The sequence below is a fragment of the Solea senegalensis genome, linkage group LG20, assembly GCF_019176455.1.
Source record: "Solea senegalensis isolate Sse05_10M linkage group LG20, IFAPA_SoseM_1, whole genome shotgun sequence".
NCBI lineage: Eukaryota > Metazoa > Chordata > Actinopteri > Pleuronectiformes > Soleidae > Solea > Solea senegalensis.
This window is the reverse complement of record NC_058039.1, coordinates 16,277,831-16,303,672: the sequence shown is the minus strand read 5'-3', so window position 1 is coordinate 16,303,672 and position 25,842 is coordinate 16,277,831. Positions and strand designations below refer to the sequence as shown.

At 41.6% G+C, this 25,842-nt stretch overlaps 2 protein-coding genes across 2 annotated transcripts; one reads left to right on the top strand and one right to left on the bottom strand.

Annotated features, from left to right (window-relative positions):
* Nucleotides 1-1,050: 1,050 nt before the first annotated feature.
* On the bottom strand, nt 1,051-8,220 carry ppp1r11 (protein phosphatase 1, regulatory (inhibitor) subunit 11). Its single transcript, XM_044053128.1, has 3 exons — nt 7,937-8,220; nt 6,054-6,162; nt 1,051-5,274 (listed from the first exon to the last, which is right to left on the bottom strand). Exons 1-3 carry the CDS (start codon nt 8,012-8,014, stop codon nt 5,090-5,092), a joined length of 372 nt encoding a protein of 123 aa, XP_043909063.1. The 5' UTR covers nt 8,015-8,220; the 3' UTR covers nt 1,051-5,089.
* Nucleotides 8,221-8,518: 298 nt separating this feature from the next.
* vars2 (valyl-tRNA synthetase 2, mitochondrial) lies at nt 8,519-25,790 on the top strand. The gene is made up of 30 exons (XM_044052415.1): nt 8,519-8,748; nt 8,877-9,067; nt 9,306-9,384; nt 9,481-9,581; nt 9,961-10,082; nt 10,184-10,250; nt 11,049-11,146; nt 11,232-11,313; nt 11,514-11,633; nt 11,767-11,875; nt 11,964-12,052; nt 12,374-12,464; nt 12,580-12,707; nt 12,851-12,954; nt 14,492-14,573; nt 14,677-14,753; nt 14,922-15,009; nt 16,441-16,534; nt 18,432-18,502; nt 18,588-18,713; nt 18,808-18,912; nt 19,876-19,944; nt 20,052-20,130; nt 22,038-22,168; nt 23,043-23,195; nt 23,925-24,182; nt 24,273-24,384; nt 24,875-25,068; nt 25,206-25,355; nt 25,494-25,790. Coding segments are annotated over exons 1-30 (3,249 nt in total). The 5' UTR covers nt 8,519-8,747; the 3' UTR covers nt 25,572-25,790.
* Nucleotides 25,791-25,842: the final 52 nt, after the last annotated feature.

Here is a 25,842-nt window from a genome sequence, read left to right as displayed (position 1 = left end):
TGAAAGCAAGAAAAGCAAAGTTGCACAGCTATTCTTCTTTAGGACAATGGTTTTTCCTGCATTTTTGGCACTTTTCCACTACATAGTCCTGGCTCGGCTCGACTCAGTTCCTTTTCCATCACTGTAGTGTCTCTATTAGGTGGGAGGGGTGCTCACTGGACGGCTAGTGTCTTGTAAAACAGTTGCTTTCGATTTACGGAATCATTAGAATCAGTTAATTAAAAAGAATCGTTCAGTACTTCCTTCATAACCGGAGCACAGACTCCTTCTGACAGTCACGGAACTGAAATACAGTGGCAGGGGTTGTGATGCGGCTCGTGCCGTGGCGAGAAGAGTCGAGTCGTGCCGGGACCATGCAGTGGAAAAGTGGCATTAAGTCCTCCCGAGCATTAACTTGTTAATGTGTTGCTCTAACCTTAACCTAACCACAATTCATGCACTACACCAGTTCCTCAGAAATGTGGTTCTGCCTCATCAGGACAAGGTTTTGGTCTCCATGAGGTCTTCTGACAAGGTCAGCGTTTGTGCCAGAAAAAGTCCTTAAGAGTTAACAAACACAAGAACACACACTGTCTCTGTGTGTGCGCTTATTGCTGTGAAAATGTCTTGAGCCACAATTACACATTCCCTTAGGTTTGTTGTTTTATATATGACAGTACTGTATAATCATTTATCGATTACTTCATTGAAACACATCCAAAATAGATTAATTCAAAAAATTAATTTTAATATAATATTTTAATATTTAAAATAAAAACTAACTTTAACTTTAACTTTAAAATGTGTTAAAGTTTTAAATGAACAACTGTTACTGGCTAAACTTGTATTTGTTCTGCTATATCATGTCGACAAACATCCGCTGTCAAACGCCAGGTTTGTTCAAGACGTGCTTGAACAGTATGTTCACGTACTGAAAGCTTGTTACTAAGCGAGACCAACCTTCAGTCAATCCAAATGCACAAAAACAACAAAGCTGTTCTCGGTGCTCCAAGACTTTTGCACAGTACTATATACTTTATATATAAAAGAAAGAGTGCAAAACACAGTTAATTCACAGTTCAAAACTTTACTTCACGTTAAATCAGCTCTCAAATTATGCTTCATCGTATATACAGAACGGTGCAATTACCAGTACAAGAACAATGTACATATGTAACAATGTCTTTCATGTTTTTAAAATGGTACAGAAAAAAAAAAGAGTAGCGGCATGAGTGAAGTGAAAGAGTGTGTGATCCACAGTCGCACTGTCACAAACCAAAAATGCTCGGACACTGACTGTGGAGGAGGAGCCTGTTGGCTCTCGGTTGAGCAGTTTATCTTATCGTAGCGGTCATGCATCGTCACCTCTCCTGTCTCTGACATAATGTTTGTAGATTTCACTTTTACTGTCATGCAGCTGAATTCAATGGGAGGCGATGGGTGTTTCATCCGACAAGTGCGCGGATGAGTGCGTTAATACTTCACCATACCATCCTCCCTTCTCATTTCACTCATTAACAACATGTGCAAAGAAACGATTCTACAAAACAATCCTCTGATGCCCCAAAAAAAACAAACAAAAAAGGAAAGTAGAAGTCTGATTTCCTGATTGTCCAGTGAACGCTAAAAATTCACCTTAAAAAAGAAAAAACAACAACAATCAAGCAGATGGAAAAAACAGCAGAGGATTTAAATGTTAAAACACCGGCAGCACTCCTGTTAATGAGGCCTCGTCCGATTCTTAAGCCCTCAGAGGCTGAGAGAACAGAGTGGTGTGGACCGTTAAATCAGTCCCAACTGAACACAAAAGAAGCCACGGTTTAGGGCCGCGTTCAGACCTGGTGTTAACACACGTGGACACCCCCGCCCTTTATGCAAATATACACTCACTCAGTACGTTTACATGCACAGTTTAATAGAGCTAAGAACGTAGTCAGACTAAGACAGGCAACCGTGACAACTTGCCGGGTCCATATGTGGTTCTGTTTGTTCCGTACCTCGTGTTACAAATCATATCGAGCACGGCTCTCGTAATTGTCGGAAAAATACGCCGCCACCGTATGACTTCCGAAGTCCAATTCCAGTCCGACTACGACACAGGAATAAACGGACTATGAGTCACATTTTTCAAGTATGTTAGTCCGACTAAGACTAGCTCGATTTTAGTCAGACTAACGTGTTTACATGACATTGAGAAAATCAAATTATCGGACTTTTAACATGCATGTGAACGCACTGAGAGTTAATATTGTCAGAGCAGATAAGAGCGCATTCAGACCTGAACTTAGCACGGATGTGCAGATGTGAATACCAGGTTCTGGTCTTTGCACTGTATGAAAAGCTTTGGGAATCAAACTGGCAGCGTTTGGCCTTTTGACGATTTGAGCAGAACTACAGCATGTCTGCATGTTTTCTTTTTTAAAATCACACAAAGATCTCAACACCGCCCACATTTCCCACTAAAACACTGCAGTCACACAGCATGATGTTAGCCCGATTCAGTCGTTCCAACACCAGGTTAGAGCAGCATGAACACAGTCACTGTTATGGTGTAATGGTAATTGAATAATTTAACCACCGTCAGCTCTTTAGGCCATTACTGATAATATCACTGTCAGGCTGTTGAGAAATGATTCCAGGAAACCGCTCTGCTTCTGTTTGTCAGAGGACTTGTTTTGTTTAATTTAGCGTCAGAGAAAACGTCTGCAAATATTAGATCATCGTCAATGCATATGACAAATGTGAAAGGTCAAGGTCACCCTGTACCAACGGGTTTTAACTTTCACGTTTACCTGCTATAACTGAGTCTGATCATTCCTCACGTGGCTAATTACAGGTTTGATGTTCAAACTTAATATTCATCTGTACTGAAAGTTTCTGGATGTGAGAGAATTCACCTTTTTGTAGTTGTTGGGTGATTAAGTCATGTTCATTAGCCATACAAGAATTATTGTTTATTCTGTCGTTTACGTTGTTGCCAATTGGGCCGAATTTTGTCATATTCATAAATAACTGGCATTACCTAAATGATTACTTATTTAGGTACGTTTATAAAGTTTTTGTTTAAATGCAAATGCAGCGACATGCAAAGTTTCATGTATATATAATATTAAGTTTATATTTTATTTAAGTACCGCAGAAAAGTGCAAATTGGGGAGACTATTGAAGATTATTGTCGTTAAATACATTTGATTTAAATGAAGCAATTTTATATCTTATCGGTTATTACGATACGAAGGAAACTGGCCAAGAAAACAAAATCCGACTGCCCTGATTCCTGAAGATCAGCATCTGTCGTCCAATACTGATTTATAGTGCTTAAAACTCGGTAAAGACGCAAAACAGATGCTATACTGAGAAGACACACACTCGCGTGGAGCTTAATTAACATTGTGTGAACTCATTTGACATAGGTTTATACTGCAAAGGTGCACACGACGGCTTTAAATAATGTGTGGTATGGGTGGTAATAATAATAATAATAATAATGTTATTAAACCCGTGTTCAGTCAGTCCCTGTTCTGTTCCAAACGCTCACATGATGCTGTGTCACTGCTGTTACCCTGACTGACTCAAATATGTACAAGTGTAGAATTAAGACCAGCAAATGAAAAAGAATAAAAATAAAATGTAAAGGTCCTGCTTTATATACAGTGAACTGTGCCCCTCTGTGCACAGGCAGTCTGAGTCTAATCTAAAGGTGTGTGTGTGTGTGTGTGTGTGTCCACCACTGCAGACTACGTGCTGCGTTCCACAGACGCGTCATCGTCACAGAGTCCAGTCGCACGAGTCAGAGTATTAAAGCCGATTCAAGTCCAATCATGTCTCACGTCAAACACTCCTTGTTCTAGGAATAAGTCGCCAGGTTTTCCATCATATCGCGATAATCAGTCAGACGCTGACGCTTCCACTGATGAAAGGGAAGCTGTCAACTGTTTCAGATAATTAATACCCAACTAATCCATGTTATGTTGCCATGGCAACATCACCGTACACCACGCACAGGCACCACACAGGTACTGAGCGAGTGGTATTGTTTGTTTTAGCCCATTGATGACACGCTGTGCTTCTCTCCATCCTTCCGTTTCATTACATACGAGTGGTACGGCAGATTTTATTCAGTTCATCTTACCGCTATATTTATATTATATGGTGACAAACATGCTTCATGAGAAGATTTGTAGCAAATTTAATGTCAATGATCAAAGGTTTTTTCAGATCACAGCCTAAAATATAAACATATTAAAAAAGTAATCATGTGTTGATTAAAACAGTGACCGTACATCCCCCCTCGCGCACGATGGACTCTTCTCTAAATTATGTCTACTCCGTTTTAAGAGGATATTTGGCAGATTAAAGCTGGGGTACGTATAACGAGTGAGAAAGAACTAGAGAGCAGCTCCTCCTTTAAGCTCGGGAGGGTTCAACTAATCACGTGGCAGTTTCGAGGAAGAGAGTTGAAGCGCGAGTTCCTATTGGCTGTGGTTACTAAGCAACTGCATCTCCACATCCTGTCAGTTTAAAGGCCACTATTCCAGCACTGATAACAACTAATGTCTAAAAGAATTATCCAACAACTGTAATAATACACAAGTTTCCTCCAGATCCTGCCTACTGCAGCTTCAAACATTGATGTGAATAATCATATACTGCATTTCCAATTAAGATAAAAAACTGCCAGCCTCAATGTTTGTATCTAAATCATGCTTTTGAAGACACTCGGCTGTACTTGTGTAATTGAATGCATAGCATGTGTTTAAAATGTGCCAAAAATAATCACTAGTTTAGTCCTTTTTAGAGTTTTTATATATAGTTCAGAGATGGCACAATACCGCGTATGTTTTTAATTTATAGAACGAACGTAGAGAATGATTTTCAATTAAACGCCCCCATATGTTTTCGGCTCGTCTGGAAACAAAAGTGTCCAGATCTCGACAGAGCAGCGGAACAGAGGAATCTCTGACTCGTGACTGGAACGCAGCACCAGTCCTGCCTCTACCTCTAGTGATGAAACTCAACTTCAAAAAGAAAAAAGAAACAAGTGCAGTTTTCAAATACACCACAGTTGTGGTGACAAACCACTCACACTCTCGCCTCCACAGCTTATGAATTAATGGCTGTGCGAGCCTCCAGAGTTTGGGGGCGCTGTGGTTCCCTCGGACCCTCTCTGTTCGTGGTTTCTCCTGCCGTGGCCCAGGACGCAGTGAGCGCTGCCACACCCTTCGTCGTCGTCGTCTCCCTCGCTTTCAGACGATGACTCCCCAAACTGTCTGGGTTTTTCGTAAATACAGCAGCCTGGAAATGAACACACGCGATTAGAGCAAGACGCAGGTGATTTAACAGCTACTGCTGATGCTTTCACTGACTCAGTGTGAGCTTCTGTGTCTCAAACTGAAATCAAAGACACAGCCCGACACCCACTTCAAACACGTCTGGTCAGAAATAGTAACTAAAGGAGAGTGTCGAGTAAAAATAGCTTTCCAGCTGCTGTTTGAGTGACACAGAGGAACCGACAGTGAAAATGTGTGTGTTGGGACAGTAGAAAATTAAAGTAACAATATTTATGGCGATTTCTTTTAAAACTTGCAAAACTGAACCATTTTTTAATCGACAACTGCAGACAGCAGCATTTATTAGTACAAAAAATAAAATAAAAGTGACTTTCCAATGTGCTGATGCATGAAGTGCATCTATTACCACTAGGTGGCCGTAGTTGTTGATCCACTGCAGTGGTTTTGAGCACTTTGGCAGGTGTCTGTCTCTTTCCTTGTGCTTATGTCCACCTGTCTGTCCATCCGTGTTAAATAGCTCTATGATCTGACTCCTATCGCGGAGTGTTTGCACTCAGTTTTGTTTTTGTTTGTTACAGACAAGTTTTCCAGTATCCCACAACACTTTATCCAATCAGGACTCAGAGCTCCACAAAGAGGCGGGTCCTATCTGCTCATGAGGTTAGATTGTTTGTGGGAGGAGAATGTTAACGAAAGCAATCAACCAAAAGTTAACCAAAGCATCTTACTATATGTATTAGTGAGATTCCAGTATGTGCTTATGAAGGAAAAGTTCACACTCACACTTTGATGACCTTCTGCCCAGGTGCTCATTGTCAACAGTGTCACTGGACCACTCCACCTTCTTCTCAGTCTTCCTCTTCCTCAGTTTGATGGTCAGGCTTCGTCCCTCCTGTAACATACGACAGGTTGGCTGTGAGATACTGGGGACCACAGGTAAACTGGGCGGAGGGTCAACAACGCCAGCTGAGTCCCAAGAAAAAAAATTGAATGTGCTCCTCAAAGAATATCAAATACTAAAAACTCCCTTGTCAATAACCTGGCTTTCAGTTTGTGAACACTGATTCTGAGAAAAGAGCCAACGCAAATTATGTTTCAAACGTATTACTTTTAAGTGGTGGAATTAGATCAGTAATTCAGAATAAACATCTAAGACAGATGATCAACAGCAGGAAACAACCAGGACCATAGTTCCCTTTCAGCAAATAGGTTATTGACTTAATGTACTGTTGGTTTTCTGCTTGTGAGCAACATGAGTCACAAGTTTTATTACAATTTCTGAAGATGTAGGTTATGAATCCAAGAAGAAATTATGATTATGATTCAGGATTTAAACAAATACAATTATAAACCTTGTGAGGCGGGGAAAGGTATTGATATAGTGCTCTCCAAGAGCCAGTTACTAACTGATGTTATTATTTTTAAATAGTCAGCAAAGGCAGGGTTCCACAGATGGAGCCATCATCTATCTAACAGAAATAAGTAAAGAATAAGATAGTAAAGAAATAATTCCTCGTTTAAATGTACTGTAGAGACCAAAGACCAAACATCCATCTTCTACTGCTTTATTCTCCACATGAGGGTCACAGGGTCAATCTCAGCTGACACAGGGCGAAAGGCGAGGTACACCCAGGACTATCCTTCCCATATTTTATTATGGGGATACAATCTGGCGACGTGCATGCAAAGAAACTCTCCATAAACTGACCACAATCTATCACTCTGCTATTCGACATGTCACAAATGCTTCATTCAGAACTCACCACTGCCTGCTTTATTCTCAGGTCAAATGGCCTTCCCTACACACTTCACGTCATAGTATTTATTGGTTTACGCCCATCTATAAAAACTCTAGTAGGACATTCTAATCTAAGCACCACAATTTAACACTGTTTTTAAGTTCCTAAAGACTTATAATACACAAAAACTTCATCAATAATCATACTCAGAAATATGATTAACATATATATGATACAAATTGATATAAAACACTGAATAACATAAGGACAGATGAAATAAAAACATAATTCATAATTTTACATTGAATACATTTAAAAGTATACAAATATTGCTCACTGTTCATGACAATAGCTAACGATCATATTTAGTATTATATTCTCTGTATAATCTCGCTACAGGTCGAGTTTAGAAGACTTCTGGTTTAATGTGTTTGATGTTTGTACCTTTTGTTTTCTCGCTCTTCCCTAACCCCTTCCAGTGTTTTCTGGCACTTGCCAAGCCAACACTGTGTAAATAAGAATTTGTTCTTATAGGTTTTGGTGGGTAAAATAAAGGTTGAATTGAATAAATAACCAGTGTCATCAAAAGCACCTGACAACGCCTGAGTGTTTTCACAACCTAGTTAAAACCTAGACTTACCATGAAGGTGGTAATATCTGTATTATTACACATACTCAGGACTGATACACGTACAATGATGACAACACATCACTGACATTCCGACGAGCTCAGACAGCTAAAGAAGCTCAATCTAACTTACACGTTAGGCCTCATCAAGCATTCACTCAGTCATGTGTAGAGCCGTGTAGGGAGTTCAGGATGAGAACATGATGCCTCCTCCACTCCCTTCACTGCTGCAACGCTGTAAGTGTGACACAGTTCCGACACTGGCAGACAAATCAGAGCCCTCCTCCTCCCGTACTTACCTGTTGGGGCGGCGGCGGTGTGCTGGTTTCAACAGTCTCCGTTATCGTCTCACTCGATGTCCCGGGAACCTCCGCCATCCCTGCAGCCGCTTTGCTAACGCTAACGTTAGCGAGCTTTAGGTTGTAGAGCCGGCGTGTGTGTGGAGTGCAGCGTTATGTGACCACAGTCGTCACTTCGCTTCTTTTCAAAAATAGAACCTGTTCCAAAGAAATAATGGTTGTTGCTGATATGAGGCCAGCGGTGTGTCTGTTCAGCGCATCAGCAAGATATGGCTAACGTGAAGTCAAGCTACCTAGTGAATGAGTTAGCTACACTCCAAAAGGAAGTTGTTTGTTTTCACGTCAAACAAAAACAAAATACAAAAAGAATTATGACACACCAAAGCCATACGATTACCTCAATAATGACACATTGATTTGTATTAAATACTGTACCAAGTATTAATTCACACAAATAACACACATTTTAAAATGTAATTGCTTACGTGCTTTTATTTTGAAAGTTCATGGACAGGTTTGTTTTTTGAGTTTAGCTTGATAGCGGGGGACGATGTTTTCAGACGGACATCGTTTCCGGTTGTCCGTGAGTTATTGCAGTCCGTCTGAAATGTCATGTCCTCATGACAAGTATATTAGAAAATATATATACATTATAGAAGCGTAACATGAATTAGCACAACATTTCCACTGCGTTATGAAGTAAAGTAAGATTTAAGATAGCAACACACGAAATGAAGCTCCACGGGATTACAATGACGAAGTTTAAAATGTCGTGAATGAACTAACAGAGCACTGAGTGTATTGGAAATACAGTAAGTAAATCTAGCTATTTAAAAAAATTAATAAATAATGCATGTCATCGTAGACAATTACGCTGTTATTGTTTAGCTTCTAATACACTATATCGCGATGACTGTGTCTATTTCCTTGTGACGTGTAGTGATGTGGAGGACAGGTGGTGTCCTCGGGTTGCGGCTGGCAGGCAGAGGAGCAGCCGGACTCTGCTCTAACAAATCACAAAAACCGCCCTCGTCGTCGTCTAAGTCACACTCTTCTCCTGCACGACCTCGAGCTGAGAAACAAAGGCGCAGACGAGAGCGGGAAGAGGCTATACTGTCAGGTCAACATGGTGTAAGCTAAAGTACAATAACACATACACACTCACGTCAAGTTCATAAGTAAACTGATGGATAGAATCATTCAAAAATCACCTGACATTTATCACTGGCACAGGTGATGTATGTTTATTGAAATGATTCCCATTCTCTCATGCCACACCCACAGGCATCACAATGCCAGTTTACTTGAAATGAAGCACAGCAACGAATGTCATTCAAGTCAATTCTGTTTCATCGTTGATACTTTTCAGGCTGAGGATACGTCAGTGAAATGGAGCGAGAAGGAGGAGACAGTGTACACTGCTCCAACACCTCCTGGGACAAAGAAAGGTTCTTGACTTCCTGTCATGTTGAGCACAGACTTGTCTGCATGTTATGTTTCTCGCTGGATGAAGAAATGTGTTTTTTTGTCCCCCTCCTTTACAGACACTACTTTGCCATTCCCACCCTCTTACAGTCCGGGCTATGTGGAGTCTAGCTGGTATCAGTGGTGGGAGAGAGAGGGATTCTTCAGTCCTGAGCAACATGTAAGTTTTCTAACAGGAAAACATCAGAGAAGACAATGATGCCTCAAATACTGACGTCATTGAAGAAAGGCTGTGTTTAACATCCATCCTGAGAGGGCTGATTATGAGTGGGATGGTGTTACGTTGTCTTGTTTACATCTGGGACTGAAATGTGTAGATTAGATTAGAGAAACTGAGAAACAGCAGCGCAGGCACAAGGAGGCATTTATCTGATCAAACTGCTGCATGACCAGGATTTTTATTAGCTTTTGTTGTTTTGTCTTAAATGGTCTTTTAAGACCTGCAGAGACTATAATGCATGTGAAAGGACTTACCTTACACACACACACACACACACACAAGCTGTGCCTGTCTCTCTCATGTTGTGTTATCTATTCAGGAGAAGTTGCCTCACGCCGTGGATCGGACCTTCTCTCTGTGTATCCCTCCACCAAATGTCACCGGTACTCTGCACCTGGGCCACGCTCTGACTGTGGCTATAGAGGATGCATTGGTTCGATGGTAACTGAACTACAACTGCAGCATCAGTAGTTGCTGGTAAAGAAGTGAGTCGCTCAGTCAGGTGATGGAACAGTGATGTGTGAATGTGTGATCATCATCAGGAGGAGGATGCAGGGCTACAGAGTCCTCTGGGTTCCCGGATGTGACCATGCAGGTATCGCAACGCAGGTACGACGACTTCCTCTTCTTGTCGGACCCCATATTTTAATCATGTACATATTGTGGACCTCCACTGAACTTGTTGTTATCTGTATTAATGTTTATGGTGTTCATTTCTAGTGTTAAGCTACCACAGAGAAGCTACAAAAAATGTCTTTAATGAGCCACAGGTTTCTATTTTTATGATTGAATACGCTGAAGAGATTCTCCCTTCCCTGTGTAGTCACAAAAAATGCATTATTATTATTATTATATTTCCTGCAAAATGAATAAAAATAGAAAAACAACATTTCATTATTCAATTAACCACATTGAAACGATACATTCAACCTTTGTAGACTGAGTAAAATCAACCATTTTGAACATAATTCAGAACAGGATATTTAGTATTATATTACTTGCCCCTTATATTTTACACACCCATTATTTCTGTATTATTTTCTTTCACTGTCTGTACACAAATCTGGAGAGTCCAAGCAACCTGGCTTTTAATGAGAGCTAAAATACTGTATTTTGCTCACAAAATTGTCACACATTTGGAGAATTATGTGTTTGAAATTGCTTGTCATGGCTGTATGTGGTAAATTCATTGGCAGAAATGTGGTGTTAACAGCTTTCTATTTTAAAAAGTGTAAAAGTAAAAGTATAAAATGACTTTGTCAGACTGATACTGTTATCTGTACATACCCAAGATTGTGATATCATTATCGTACACGACTACATTTGATAGGGCGTCACAACGCTGTAGGAGTCCTCATGTGTTCTTCCTCCATCTCATTCTGTCTTCTTTATGTGTGTGTGTGTTAGATGGTGGTGGAGAGAAGACTCCTGAGGGAAGAGGGGAAGCACAGACGGGACTTTACTAGGGAAGAGTTTCTGAGAGAGGTGTGGAAATGGAAGAACGAGTAAGTGTTTGCACACGCTTGTCTGCTCTGACGTGTCAGTGAAGTGTTTTCTTCATTGACACGTCATCACTTGTTTGTTTTGCAGCAAAGGAGAAGAGATCTACCATCAGCTGAGGAGCCTGGGAGCTTCTCTGGACTGGAGCAGAGCCTGTTTCACCATGGATCCTGTAAGACTCTGCATCAACATCACTACTGAACATAATTATTTGAATAAAATAAATATATTGTAAACAGAGAACCCTAAATGGATGTGTTATAAACGATCAATTTTATTTCCGCTATCAAAATTGTTCCACAGCTTCATCCTTGCGATTAACCATTCCGAGCAGAAAAATCCCTCTTTAACAGTTTGTACTCTGTGTGTCAGGAGTTCAGCAGGGCTGTGACCGAGGCCTTTGTCAGACTCTGTGACGCTGGCCTCATTCATCGCTCTGAGGGTTTGGTCAACTGGAGCTGTGCGCTGGAATCTGCCATCTCTGACATTGAGGTGATACAGCTTCACATTGAACGTAATAGCGACAGTATACTGTGTGTAACAGAAGGACAGGATAATGTATGCATTCCTGATCAATCGCCAGACAAAATGTCACCGTTGCTGTTCTCGTTGACTGTGTTGTCAGGTCGACTCTTTGGAGCTTTGTGGGCAGACCATGTTGTCTGTTCCTGGTTATGAAAACAACGTGGAGTTTGGAACCATGCTAAGCTTTGCTTATCCTTTAGACGGCCACGGTGAGTATCTGTGACTTAATGGACGATGCATGTCCTGCTCTTTCATTATTATGTTATATCATTCTTTTTCTTTGGCCCTGTGTTTTAGATGGAGAGGTGGTGGTGTCCACCACTCGTCCTGAGACCATGTTGGGAGATGTCGCCGTGGCCGTTCACCCCGAAGATCCCCGATATCAGGCCAGTACTAATGTCTGACTGATGTTTACCTGATGAGGGTGGTTGTTGTATACGGGATGACAGATTAAGTGGCAGGAAATGCTCCCGGTGTGGTTTTCTGCTTCAAGGTTACTTACTGACCAACAAGCAAGTCACATAGATCCCCTTTCTTCCTTATTCTGATGCTTGGTTTGCACTTCAGCAGCTCGTCTTGACCGTGTCTACATGTGTAAACGCACCATGTGTTGCTGCCATGTGATTGTCTGATTAGATATTTGTGTTAACAAGCATAAGAATTGCTGTACCTAATAAAGTGGAATGTGACATTTGGTCCATTTCCAGGCTTTTCATGGGAAACGGTGCAGACACCCGTTTACTAACAGAGTCCTGCCCGTCATTACTGACTCACTGGTGGACATGGAGCTTGGAACAGGTGAGATCAACACTCACTCTGCCACTTTTCACTTTTGTCCACCCCCTATGCATGCTGGGTAGTTGCTGTAGCCGCTCTCTTGTAATCTGAGCCCTTTATATTGTATGTTGTGCAGGTGCAGTGAAGGTGACTCCCGCTCATGACCACACTGACTTCCTGCTGTCACAGAGACACTCGCTGCCACACCTCACTGTCATCAGAGGAGACGGGACTATGGCGCCCTCCTGTGGACAGTGGCTGGAGGTACGGGAACCACACCGCTGCACTGTAGTTGCCAGATGATGAAGTCCCTGAGGAGATTGTGATTAATGAGCTTCTGTCGGGCCTGCTGCTGTCTCTATTTAAGCTGTTAGAATCACTTTGTGTTGCTCTTTGTGTCTTTTAAGGGAGTAAAGCGATTTGACGCCAGGCAGCTTGTTGTGGATGCGCTGGCGGAGAAGAAGCTGTTCAGAGGGAAGAAGAATCATGCCATGTCTTTACCTGTCTGCAGGTACAGGAACACACACACACGTATGAACAGCCTAAACAAAGCACTATACCTAACCATAACCTAACACTAACCTTAACTTAACCACAATTCAATTCTGTCAAGGTCAGTGTTTATGCCAGAAAAGGTCAAGTACAAGTACAAGGTTAGTTTACTTTTATATATGACCAAAAGCTTTTTCGCAAAAGGCATAGACGGTAAAGGCTGCCGAGTTAGTATATTTGCAGGCATGGAATCTTTTAAAAACGATACTTAACTTTGTGACACGACAGGAAAGTGAGCAGCCTTGGTGAAGGCTTGCACTCTGTGTACACTCTGTGTTTGCTGCTGCAGCTACTGTATATTTCTTATGTATAACATTTAATTCACATCTGTTGTTATATTTTTTTTTACCTGACTGGAAATCAATTTAGCCGAACTGCAACTCGGACGCTAGACAGACTACGTTGTTCCATGATTCCACAGCTGTTGTGCTGAATCCCGATGTTCCTCAAGGAGCCCATCATCGTATAATATGTTAATGTGATGATACGGTCACTAGGATCCCCAGGAAGATTGAAAATCTTTGAGGCTAAACCAGTTTGAGGAGTGACTACATTCAAATGACCACATCTTCTTCAAATATTTTCAGATTTCAGATGTGTTGTGTAACAGGGTCTGTTACTACAGTATATATTCATTTAAGGTACTGGAATTTATTGAGCACCTTATATTTATTTTATTTGGCTTTTTATTTTATAATTACACAAAATGTATGTGTTAAGTATTTTTTTCACGCGCTCTGCGTTGTGAAGAATTCGCCGTACGCTGGATATCTTTTGGAGGCAGTCTCCGTTTATTACTGACACAAGGCAAGTAAAAGAAAACTCAGAATGTGAAACACAGGAAACGTGCCCTCTCTCCCACAACATGCAGCAGCAGAAGTTCAATTATTAAATTAAAATAAAGCACATAGCGACATACCCGACACAAGGCAAGTAAAAGAAAACTCCCATCAGCATGTGAAACACAGGAAACGTGCCCTCTATAAAATAAACATGTAGAGCGTTTCAAATTTAGCATGATAATCTCCATATTAGCATAATGACAATGCTAAACAATACAGAAATCACACAAACGCACATCACGTACCTCTCCCACAACAGCAGCAGAAGGGGAGAGGTGAGGGCAGACACACCCTTAAATACTGGGTGGGCACCCCAAAAGTGAACGTGGGGATTAGAAAATCATGAAGTTTCCACATGACAACTTAATCTGCCGTGTCAGGGTAAAATATAAAAATAAAAACTTAAAACATATATTTAGTGTAATTATAAAATAAAAAGCCAAATAAAATAAATATCAGGTGTTCAATAAATTGCAGTACCTTAAAAAAAATATATACTGTAGTAACTGACCCTGTTACAGTTGGACATTGTTGAAAGCTTAGAAAACACACTTTCAGAATCTGTAAATTACCCAAAATGCCCCTCGGGCACACATTGTGACTTGATCTGACATTTGTGTTGTTTTGTTTGCTTGGTCTGCTTTCTTATCTTAGCCGTTCAGGAGACGTTATTGAACCTCTTCTAAAGAAGCAGTGGTTCGTCCGTTGTGATGAAATGGCTAAAGAAGCCGTACAGGTGAGCTGGTGGTTTCTCATGTTCGGTTAGTTAGGTTTAGAATACATCATCTCGTCCTGTTACTCTGTATGAAACACATGTGATTTTTCTCTTGCGCTGTCAGGCGGTGGAGGACGGAGAGCTGAAAATCATCCCTCACTTCTACACTAAGACATGGAGGACGTGGCTGTCCAACATCAGGTAGACCGCGCGACACGTGAGGAAGACGCAGTCGGCGTGTGGGTGAATGCGAGGATGTGCCGCTGTTTTTTTTTTGCTTTGTGTGAAATGGCACCACTCTGATGATGAATGAGCTTTTGTTTCGGTGCATGTTTTCGCCAACAATGTCTCCCACTGTGTGCTTCACAGCGACTGGTGTGTCTCCAGGCAGCTGTGGTGGGGTCATCAGATCCCTGCTTACCAAGTGGAGCTTCCCAATTGTACCAACACAGAAGAGGTTGGGTCCGTGCATACATATATACATTTACTGTATGTTGTAATAATATTAGGTGTGTACTTTAGGGCTGCAACTAACGATTATTTTCATAATCGATTAATCGGTCGATTATTTTCTCGATGAATCGCTTGGTCCAAAAAAATATCAGGAAAACCTTAAAAAATGTTGATCTGTGTTTGTCAGACCTGGACATGATGATGTTCTCAAATGTCTTGTTTTGTCCATAAACCAGAATGATTTACTTTGAATGATTTCTTTGTTATCCAGAGCAAAGAAATTAATAAGATATTCACATTTAAGAAGCTTAAACAATCGGAAATCTTGTTTCAATCATGAAAAAGTTTCAAACCGATTCATCGATTATCAAAATAGTCGATTCATTTAGTAATCGAGTAATAATCGATTCATCGATTAATCGTTTCAGCTCTAGTGTACTTGTTTTTGTGACCTCTTTCACACCCTTTTCAGTATAAAAACTGACCACTTATCCTCATAGGGACCAAATCCTGACCCTAACACAAACATAACTGATTCCTGAGGAACTGGTTGGGTTTAGGGCTAAGAGTTTGTGGTTAAGATAACCTTGTAGCATGCGGCAACAAACACGTCAAACTTTAATTAACGCATACCCCTCAGAAAAGGTCAGAAACTTGGCTAAAAGATTATAAAAAACATTCTAATGAAAATCACAGTTAAAGCACCAGTTGGATTAAACCAGCAAGTGTAGAAAACACCGTAACAGTGTAAGCGGCACCGGAGAATCAGTGGGATCATGTTATCTTCACTTTATCTTCGTTTTGATAACAAGATAATTCTCATAGAGCTTTTGCAGAGGTAGTTTGGAAAATAGATGTCATTTTTGAACAGGGGCTCCAAATAAGAGGGTCAGGGATGAAGAGGATTAGATTAAGATTAGGGTTAGGCATTAACAGGTTACGCTTAAAGTTGGCGATAACGCTTTGTTTAGGCTGGACATCAATGTTGTAGACAGGATGTAGACAAGGAGACCTGTATGTGTGTGTACTTGTAAAACTTGTAAAAAAACACTTAAAGTGGCATGGACACATTAGAACCTCAGTTTGTTTAAAAACACTTCCCTTAAAGTGGTTGTGCATTACTTTTAAATAAATCTTGTGTCACTGGGCAACATTCCCACTCTCTGTTCATAGCTAAAGTCACCAATAGGTATCCACTGCAGCATAAAAAAACCCCTGATTAGTTCATTTAAAAGCCTTTTATAAAAATGTAAAACTTTAAATTGAGTTAAAAAGGACCAGTTGGGACAGTGGTGTCATCATCAGGTTGTCATTTAAATTCTCCTGGCTCACACTTTCCTCCAACTATATAATTTATGTGGTTTCAAAATTTTAAATTGAAACAATAATTCATAAATAATATAATGTTGTTTGTTTGTGTGTGTGTGTGTCGCAGGAGCGGTGGGTTTGGGGACGCAGCGAGGACGAGGCGAGACGGAGAGCGGCTGATAAATATGGAGCGCGGCCTGAATCCATCACTTTGACCCAAGGTGACTCACTCCTTTTACTCCTAATGCTAATGTTATGCAATAATATAGGCTGTGATCCCTGTTGCTGATGTTTAACTGCCTCTACCAGGTGATAAAGTCAGATCTAACCGGCCATTTTAGCTGAAATGGGATAGTTTATCAGCCATTAAAGAAGAGATGTTAAAGAAAATGTCAAGGACGGTCTGATTTCAGGATGTTTGAAAGAGGATTTGTATGCAGAGCAAGCTATGGAATTTTAAACCTCCATACTGTTGCCAACATTATATTGACTTCTCTGTATTTCTGTAGACTTGTATTGATTGATTTCCCCCTCTTTATTTATTAATCTACCTGCCCAGGGACGGCTGGTGGAAAATAGAACTTTTGCACATCACATTTTCTCCTTGTCTTATCTAAGGTTAATGGTGCGGTGCCTTGTTCCTGGTCACTGAACTATGCGTTCATCAATATAAACATAAATCACGTCGCCACTCGCCAGTGTGAGTGACTCATCAAAGTCTGCACCAAAGTCCTCGGAGATGATCGGCAAACGTAGATTACGGGGACACGACGGCTGCCGTTCTGATGTTGTCTTGTGCTTCTTGTACAAAGGATTCCAAACAGTGAAGTCACACAAATGACACTTTTATAAACTCACTGGTGGAGGCAGCGAACTGTAAAGTCACTGATTTTCTCTCTGGACTTTGGTTTGGCGGCTGAGTGGTTATACATTGTGATGCTAATAGGAAGAAGATTTCCTATTCATTTCAAGTATGGAGAGCAGAGTGTAGGAAGTTTAGCCTTCATTGTGTTGCTCTCCTGGCCACTGGGATGCAAGTTCTCAGGGAATTACAATAAATCAGAACACAAAGGCACTGTGTTATTCTGTAGCCAACACAATTAAGAGAATAGCATTTCGATTTTGACCCAAGCACCTGTGCTCGTACCAGCGGCAAGCTACTGCTGCGCCTTCACAACAGCGACAACAACCTCCACCGACAGGAACACTGTTTGTAGACGCTTTTAATATTAATATAGACGTTTGTGAGTTTGGTATTTGTTACTTATAGGTGGATAAACTGAGATATCAAAGTCTAGCAACACACTGGAGTTTTCTTAACTGTCTCTAACGCAAATATTTCAGAGTCACTGAGTCCAATCGTCAATGTCAATGTCAAATGCTTTATATTATCAGCTGTGTCTGTTAATACTTAAAGGGACAGTTTGGATTTTTGCACATGAAGTTGTATGACACAGACCCCAGTGGTAGAGCGGATGCAACGTGGTTAAATCATAACCTGTAACCTGATGGATTTTCTTCCCACGGTTCATCTTCATCAGTTTCATAGTCAGACGCGCTTGTTTGTTTCATTTCCCTCACTCTCTCTGACCAAAACAGGTGAAACACCGGGACTTGTGACAGCTGCACGGCGTAGTGATACAGGCCAGAAATTAGTGCCAAACTGTGAATGTGAATTACTGTTGGGCAGAGGTTTTATGTTTGTGGTTTAAAACCCGTTTGTCCCAAACTCTCTCCCAGAACTCCTTTTCTCGACTCCAAACCGGAGCCTCGATAAGCGATATTACAACGTTGCGTCCACTCTGCTCCTGAGGTCTGTGTCATACAACTTCATGTTGAAAAATCCAAACTATCCCTTTAAAAGGTACAGTGTGTAAAATGCAGCCACACCCTTCTTCTTTACCAATCCTTCAGTTAGCATTAGCTTGTCCAAAAGCTCACTCTTCTCCTGACATAGATATAAAAAATATAAAAGCCCAAATGTGTAGTAATAAAAAACAACAATTCATACAATCAGGTGATTATACACCTTTAAGTAACAAGCAGCTTGGAGGGGTAAATTATTTCATGAACGACACACAGTTAACAGCCTCATGCTGTGTTCCTCTCTCGTGTCAGACCCTGATGTCCTGGATACGTGGTTCTCCTCCGCGCTGTTTCCCTTCGCCATGCTTGGTTGGCCACAGCAGGTAATGCACTTCCTGCCCACTTCCTGTCGTCCGTACAACATCCTCATCCGACTGTAATGTAACCACAGCCCCATTTCCACCGCAGACCGCTGACATGCGGCGCTATTATCCCAACTCTGTTCTGGAGACGGGCAGCGACCTCATCTTCTTCTGGGTGGCGAGGATGGTTATGCTCGGCAAAGAGCTGACCGGACAGCTGCCCTTCAAACAGGTAGTTTATGAGGAAACCAAACACTATAGTTGAATCACACTGTTGACCAGAGCTGTTCTTTATTTCTTTCTCTCCCCCGTCCTGTGTTTGTCAGGTTCTTTTCCACTCTCTGGTGAGAGATAAACACGGCCGGAAAATGAGCAAATCTCTGGGAAACGTCATTGACCCGTTAGATGTCATACATGGAGTCTCTCTGGAGGTAGGTGACACAGTCCAGCAGCCACATCACGCATCACTGTCCAAGGATCTCTGGTTCCCTGTCAGCTTTAGCCAACAGTCGCACATGGACACACATTTCCTACCCTGTCAGTCATTGAAAATGTAGGAATAACTGCAAGATAAGGCTGAAACATTGACTTGATGAATTGATCGAAGCGATTTTTGAAGATTTTAAACCAGTTTCTCTGATTTTTCAGCTCCTTTTAATGTGAATATTTTCTGATTTATTTGCTCCATAAAACGAAAAAAGAAATCATTCACTGTGTCATTTTGGTTCGTGGACAAAACAAAGGCTGCATCCCAAAGATACTTACAAGTGCAGCCGCAAGAAACACCATCGGCATCCATTTTGCATCCTTCTGTGTTTTCCAACTCTTGCCATCGGAGAAAAAGCCGGTGCGACCTTTACTTCTGCGTTTGGCCCCTCACTCGCCACACAGTCGTTTCCTCTTCCTCACGTCCTTCAACAACGCTTTTTCTCTGCTTCTTTATCGCCGGCTCTGCCATAATGAACGTCTAAATTATCATACGTACAGTAAGTGTAGCGCCCTAAAGTCATTTGTGTTTCTCGTAAGACCTCCATATTTCGGGTCGGCAGCCGTGATCTTTGCAAGGCAGGGTTTTACCACCACAGTGACTCTGAGGCTGTTACATTAGGGTAAAAATCCTCCATTGTCCTCCAGTGTGGAGCAGAATTGACTTTTTTAGGAAAAGTTATCCCTTGAATATAAAAAAGGGGAAAATTATGTTGTTAATTCAGAAAAACCAGAGCTTTGTTCATTTTTTTTCTTCGGAATACAATACGCTTCCAAACTCGAGAGTGATAAGGTTGTTGCTGATCGCAGGAAGCCGGAAACAGCCGATTTAGACCGATGTCTGCCATGTTTCCCCTCAACACTTTTATTCTGCTGTGAAACTCTTTTATCTTTGTTTTTCCTCCCAGAGACTCCAGGAGAAAGTGATGGAAGGGAACCTTGACCCCAGAGAGCGGCTGGTTGCCATGGAAGCGCAGGTCAGCTCCTCTCCCCCCTTTCATCTGCACTTTGTTTGTGGCCGACTGAGCACACACTCGTTATTACTTCCTGCCCTTATCTGTCGGCTCCATCTGCTTCCCCGCAGAGGAAGGACTTCCCCCAGGGAATCCCTCAGTGTGGGACGGACGCGCTGAGATTTGCCCTCTGCTCTCACAAGATGCAGGGTGAGTGGCTCTCACCTCTGCTCACGTTACCTGACAAGAAAGAGCAACTGTCACGGGTGAATGGCTGTGGAGCTGTGTGGCAGGAAGAGGAGATGGTTTGCTTTAACTCGACTGACAGAGAGAGAGATAAGTTATGAGGGACTCGCGTGTTCTGCCACTCACTGGTTTTTCCCTGTTTTAGTTGGCGCGACAGTTATGGTTGTTTTTTTTTGCTCCTCTTTTTATTGATATTTATACATAGGGAGATACATAAATACTGTACCATTCAACAGCCTAGTATTGATCGAACTTGTATGCAGTCACTTATATTACATGCCTCACTTACGTATTAAAACTACATATTTACATACTATATTAACAGTATTTTAAGACAAAACAGTATGATACATAAGTAAATGCGAAAAATAAATAAATAAAAATTAGATTATACACAATACAATACAGGATCAGTCGTATATGACGACATCTCATTTCTCTGTATAACTTTCCATGTAGAATAACATTTTTAATTTTTGAATACTTGTAGAATAACCAATCTTCTCTAACACCAAGTGGTGACTGTATTGTCATTCTGAACAAATCTAATGACGGCCTAAGACTTTCTGCACAGCACTGGGTTGTCATGAAACAGTCTTAAAGGTTAGGGGAAGGATCTCCTTCCACTTAAAGAGTATTAATCGCCGAGCTATGAGATGCAAAAGCTTTGCCCGGTGGTTAAGGTGAGCGTCTTGTGCAGTGATGGCAGAAGGTACTTGGGACACATCTGAAAAAGTTTTAAATATTGACTCTGCCAGAAATTCTCTCGTTTTGAACACAACCAGAACATACAGTATGCGAGAGGGTGGCTGGCATTAGCCTGCACCGATGCTCGGTGTGAACTTTAACTGTTTTTCCCCATTTTGTATAAAAATGGGCATCTGATTCATTCAGATAATGTTTTGGCTTCATTTGGCTCATGAATGTGTCCAGAGGATTTGACGTGATTGCAGTTGGGCTGCTGGGATGAGTGTAATGAGATTCCAAACATGAAATATACACCTGGACACTTTTTAAATGTACACCTGTGGATTTTAATCTATTATTTATGTTTCTAAATGCCTAAGCACTGGACAATTACTTTTGTGTGCTCCGAATGTAATTATTTTATGTTACGGATTCATTTGTCTTTAATTTTTACTTAATTCAAACAATGATTTGTTCAGTCGTAAAAAATTCAAAAAATCAGTTTTTCCCTCAAAACAAATGACCAAAGAGAGTTATAAAAGGAAGGTAGGAGGAGGAAAAGGACATTTTAACTTTATATTGAAAACAAAAAGACAAAACACCCAAACTGATTCATCAACTACTAAAAGATTAAAGGGGCAACGGAGAACTTTGCTGTAGAAACGCAGCAGTAGCAAAAGGCCGGTAAGAAAACTGGTATTTTTCCTCAGTGTCAAAGTGGTCGTGTGTCATAATTAACTAAAGGTTTCTGTTTTGTTTTGGATGCAGTAATAATGTTGTTTCTTTGTGCTGTAAAACATGGTCGGTGTAGTTTTTCTGTCACCGTCACACTGTGTGGATTCAGTTTTAACATCTTAATGACACCTCAGTTCCGGCTTTAATTACTCGATCTTGCTAATTTGAACTGTGAGTGAATGAATGGATGAGTGTGACTCTTTAGTTGGCACATGGTGTAATTGTTAATCTTATTTTTTTTACTAATTTGCTAAATGGATGTTTCTTTGTTTGACCTCCGTTTCACATCAATCCAGTTCTAGAAATTGTCAGGTCAGCAGCACTCCCTCAATTCCTTTAAGGGTGTACAGTCTCATGAGGGGGCGAGGTGGAGGTCAATCTGCATCCTTCTCTAAAATACGTGTCCTGTATCACTTGCTGAACTATTCACCCATTTGCTTCTTTCTCAGGAGAAGACATCAGTCTGTCCGTCTCTCGGGTCCTGAGCTGCAGATACTTCTGCAATAAAATGTGGCAGACGGTCAGATACACACTGGGAGTGCTGGGAGACGCCACAGCTCCAGTGGGATCACTGGAACAGGTACAGCAAACAACTCACTGGAATCCACACAATTTCTTTTGCATATATGATGTCAAAGGCAAAATTTGTGCTCATGTGTTAAAGATATTATATAAAGCAAATAAGGATTACTTAATCCGAAAAATATCAGAAAACTGTCAAATGTTGATCACTTTTTCCCAAACCTCAAACAAATGTTCGGTTTTGTCCACATATTAAAATATTCAATGTTCTGTTGTAGATAAATAAAAACAAAGAGGTTTCTGATTAATTGCTGCAGCCTTGTAATAGAGCAGTGTTATATTTTAGAACAGACAGTCTCTCTCTCTCTCTCTCTCTCTCTCTCTCTCGCTCTCTCTCTCCCTCTCCCTCTCTCTCGCTGCTGTCCTCCACAGTCATTCCGTCTGCTTGGATTTGGCTGAAATTCTGCTGAATTGCTTTGTGCCACAAAACTTCCCTTTGTGATGCAAAACAGGAAAACAGAGCTGTTCCTCAAAGCAACAGTTTTCTGTCGTCTGACTACGACAGACTCCGAGAGGGAAGGGTTCACTTTAAGTACAAAAAAGAGCTTTGAATAAGGCCCAACACATTTTAATTAACTAACTTAAATATATCATAAAAATGAAACGCTTAATTTCCTGAGTAGTTTTCTCAAGGCGACCAGTCCAAAATGATGCATTCGGACGACATCATTGATATGCTGCGTCCTTAAAGTTAACTATGAAAATCAAAACGTGCAGGATAAAGAAGAAAGAAAATACAGTCAAACGGGATACAAAGGTCATATTTTGGTACCAACCAAGAACAAAGAGTGAGGTTCGATATATCATACGATATCACGCACTCTTCCAGAATCTGGAAAACGTGTTTTTTCCCTTTTGCAATTTTTTTTCAGACGACCCCCCTGAGCCCCATGGACCGCTGGATCTGCTCCAGACTCTACAGCACAGTCTCACAGTGCGAGCAGGCGTTCGAAAGCTACGAGCTCCACGCCGTCACGTCTGCCCTGTACGACTTCTGGCTCCACAGCCTGTGTGACGTCTACATGGTGAGGAGAGACAACATCCATGTTTGTTTCAGTCGTATCTGACGAATTTGAGCACGATTTTAAAGTGTGAATTCAGCGGTGTTTGGTAATAAGATACCACTTTTGACAATAAATGATCATCTTTATAATCTGTAAACCACCCAACCCTAGTTTGTTTGTTTAGATGCTGCGTCCTGGGAGCATTTCTGAAGGTACAGCAGTATCGCAGAGGCAAATCTGCTAAATAAACAGGTTTTTTTTTGACAAAGAATAGCTGTTTTGCTGTTAATACCTGAAATAAGCTCTTTGGGAATGGTTATTTTACAGTTCTGTCAGATACTACATGCACTTTTACTTTTAAAAATGGTTCGGGTGTCTGAATATACTCAGTTTTAGGTCACGTAACACGGCAAAGTGGGAGGGAAATTGGCTTGAAAACGTAGGGTTGCTGGTTCAAATTCTGGATAAGTGGAGGGCTGGTGGGTCAAGGGTGCATTAAAGTAAAATTCACCATCACTGATTGGTTGTGTTGTTTTTACAGGGTTTTAAAATTCTGATTTGAATACATTATAGTCTTGCAGTTTAAATAAATCTAAGGATATTAGGTTCATTTTGGGTAGGGCTGTTTTTACAGTGAGTACACAAAACCTGAGCTTTCCCCTTAAAGGTAATTAAAGTCTGTATATGAGTGAAGCTGACAGCAGTTATCCCTGTGTTAGTCATTTCCTTGGCTCTGTGTGTGTCTTGCAGGAGTATGTGAAGCCTGTGCTGCTCCAGCAGCAGGATGGCGGGGGCTCTGTGGTCCAGCCTGGCACAGAGTGCAGTGACAGCGCGAGGCAGGCGGCCCGCAGTGTCCTCCATCACTGTGTGTCTGTGTCTCTGGCTTTGCTCTCCCCCTTCATGCCCTTCATCACTGAGGAGCTGTGGCAGAGACTGCAGCCGTTCGGACCTGGAGCCGCTTCCCAGAGCAGCCTGTGTTTACAGCCGTACCCCCGCTCCTCTCAGCTGGTAGCAGCGCAATCATCCGACCTCCCTCACAACCACGATCACGCCCATTTGCCTTGTGTTTTAGCTGACATCCCTCTCCCTCCTCCCCAGGCTCACTGGCATTTCCCCGAAGAGGAAGAGGCTTTTCTTCTGATCCAGGAAGTGATTCGAACAGCTCGCTCTCTACGAGCCCAGTGTGGCATGACCAAAGAGAAACCTGCCAGTAAGTCGTGTAACATTTGAATAACACTTGGCGGATATGAAACCTGTAATGTTTTTGGAAGGGAAGATAAAGTTAAACTTGTAACTGACACATTTTTTTATGTCGGTACCACAAATGCGCTCAGAGGAGTTTGCCAAAATTAAAAATGGCTGACTTCGTGTTGAGTTGAGGTCATGGTTGCGATCGACTTTCTTCTTCGTCTTTGGCTGTAACATCTTCCCACCCAAGTTTCGGGAAATTCCGAGGAACTCAATTTTGCTATAGAACTCTTGAGCAACGCACGGGTTTGGGCACTTTACCAATATCGCATTTTCGCCAGACCTGGCCTCTGTACAAAGTTTCTAGAGTTTTAATGCATGTTAACCCCCTTTAAAAATGACTGCAAACCCATGTTATAATAATAATAATTATGATCTGAAGGAAAACAATAGGTTCCTCGCACGAATGGATGGATTAATGACATCTGTATGTGTGTGTGTGTGTGTTTCAGTGTGGGCAGTGTGTTCACCCAGCCAGGCCCAGGTCCTCCTTCACTACGGGTCGGCTGTGTGGACGTTAAGTCGCATCTCCAGCCTCCATATCTACTGTCCTCATGGAGCACATGACCTCCACTCCTCTCCTCCGCCGGAAGGAAGCCTCATTGGTGTGGTGGACCACACATGTCAGCTACACCTTCACGTTCAGGTATGCATCACCCTGTACTTCCCTGTCTGTGTGAGAGTCATCACTCTCCCCCATACATTGAGGAAAAACATTGCATTGTGATTAAAAACTCTATATTAAAAGAATGTCTTTGTATGCTGTGTTTTCCTCTCTGTCAGAGTGGCGTGAACGTTGAAAAACAGATTGTGCAGCTCTCCCAGCGCAGAGACAAGCTTGTTCTGAAGCTAAAGGAAGTCCTCGGCACAGTCCAGTCTCCAAACTACCTGACCAAGGTTCCTGCTCATGTCAGACAGAAGGTGGACAGTAAGGTAAGGCAGTACAGGTTGAACAGCCACTCCTCCCTTGAACACAACATGGATCCAAGACGGTGGTTTCCAAACGAGGGATCCCAACCCCCATGGGGACACCTCATGTTATTAATGTTTTTAACCCTTCCTTGTGTTCAGATGTCAGCCTTGCAGCAGGAACTGGAAACCATTGAGGACCAGCTGAAGATTCTGCAGGAGAACCAAAGAACAGAATAAGAACAGAAAACCCTGTGGACTGTTTGTTGATGAACTGTGGTGACTACATACATGATGTATGATTATGGCGTCGTTACACTGCTTGAAGGATCCCAACGTTGCACAATTTCATTTCTGAATGCCATTTTTCATCATGTAATAACTGTTATGGCACTGTGGAACTCTGCTCTGCTTTTTTAATGATGCAGGTGTCATAAATGAATAATTCTTATTCTGCAATCTAAGGTATTCAATTGATTCCCTTTTAACGGTAAATGTTGTCCTTCATGTT

What these genes read in the sequence shown, in the direction of transcription:
- ppp1r11 (XM_044053128.1), bottom strand. Translation starts at nt 8,014, where the DNA reads ATGGCGGAGGTTCCCGGGACATCGAGTGAGACGATAACGGAGACTGTT. An exon ending in CACCGCCGCCGCCCCAACAG is followed by an intron (nt 6,163 to 7,936) that starts GTAAGTACGGGA and finishes CGTATGTTACAG; the next exon opens with GAGGGACGAAGCCTGACCAT. An exon ending in GGGCAGAAGGTCATCAAAGT is followed by an intron (nt 5,275 to 6,053) that starts GTGAGTGTGAAC and finishes GTTCATTTCCAG; the next exon opens with GCTGCTGTATTTACGAAAAA.
- vars2 (XM_044052415.1), top strand. An exon ending in CTGCCATCTCTGACATTGAG is followed by an intron (nt 11,634 to 11,766) that starts GTGATACAGCTT and finishes CTGTGTTGTCAG; the next exon opens with GTCGACTCTTTGGAGCTTTG. An exon ending in GCCTGTGTGACGTCTACATG is followed by an intron (nt 23,196 to 23,924) that starts GTGAGGAGAGAC and finishes TGTGTCTTGCAG; the next exon opens with GAGTATGTGAAGCCTGTGCT.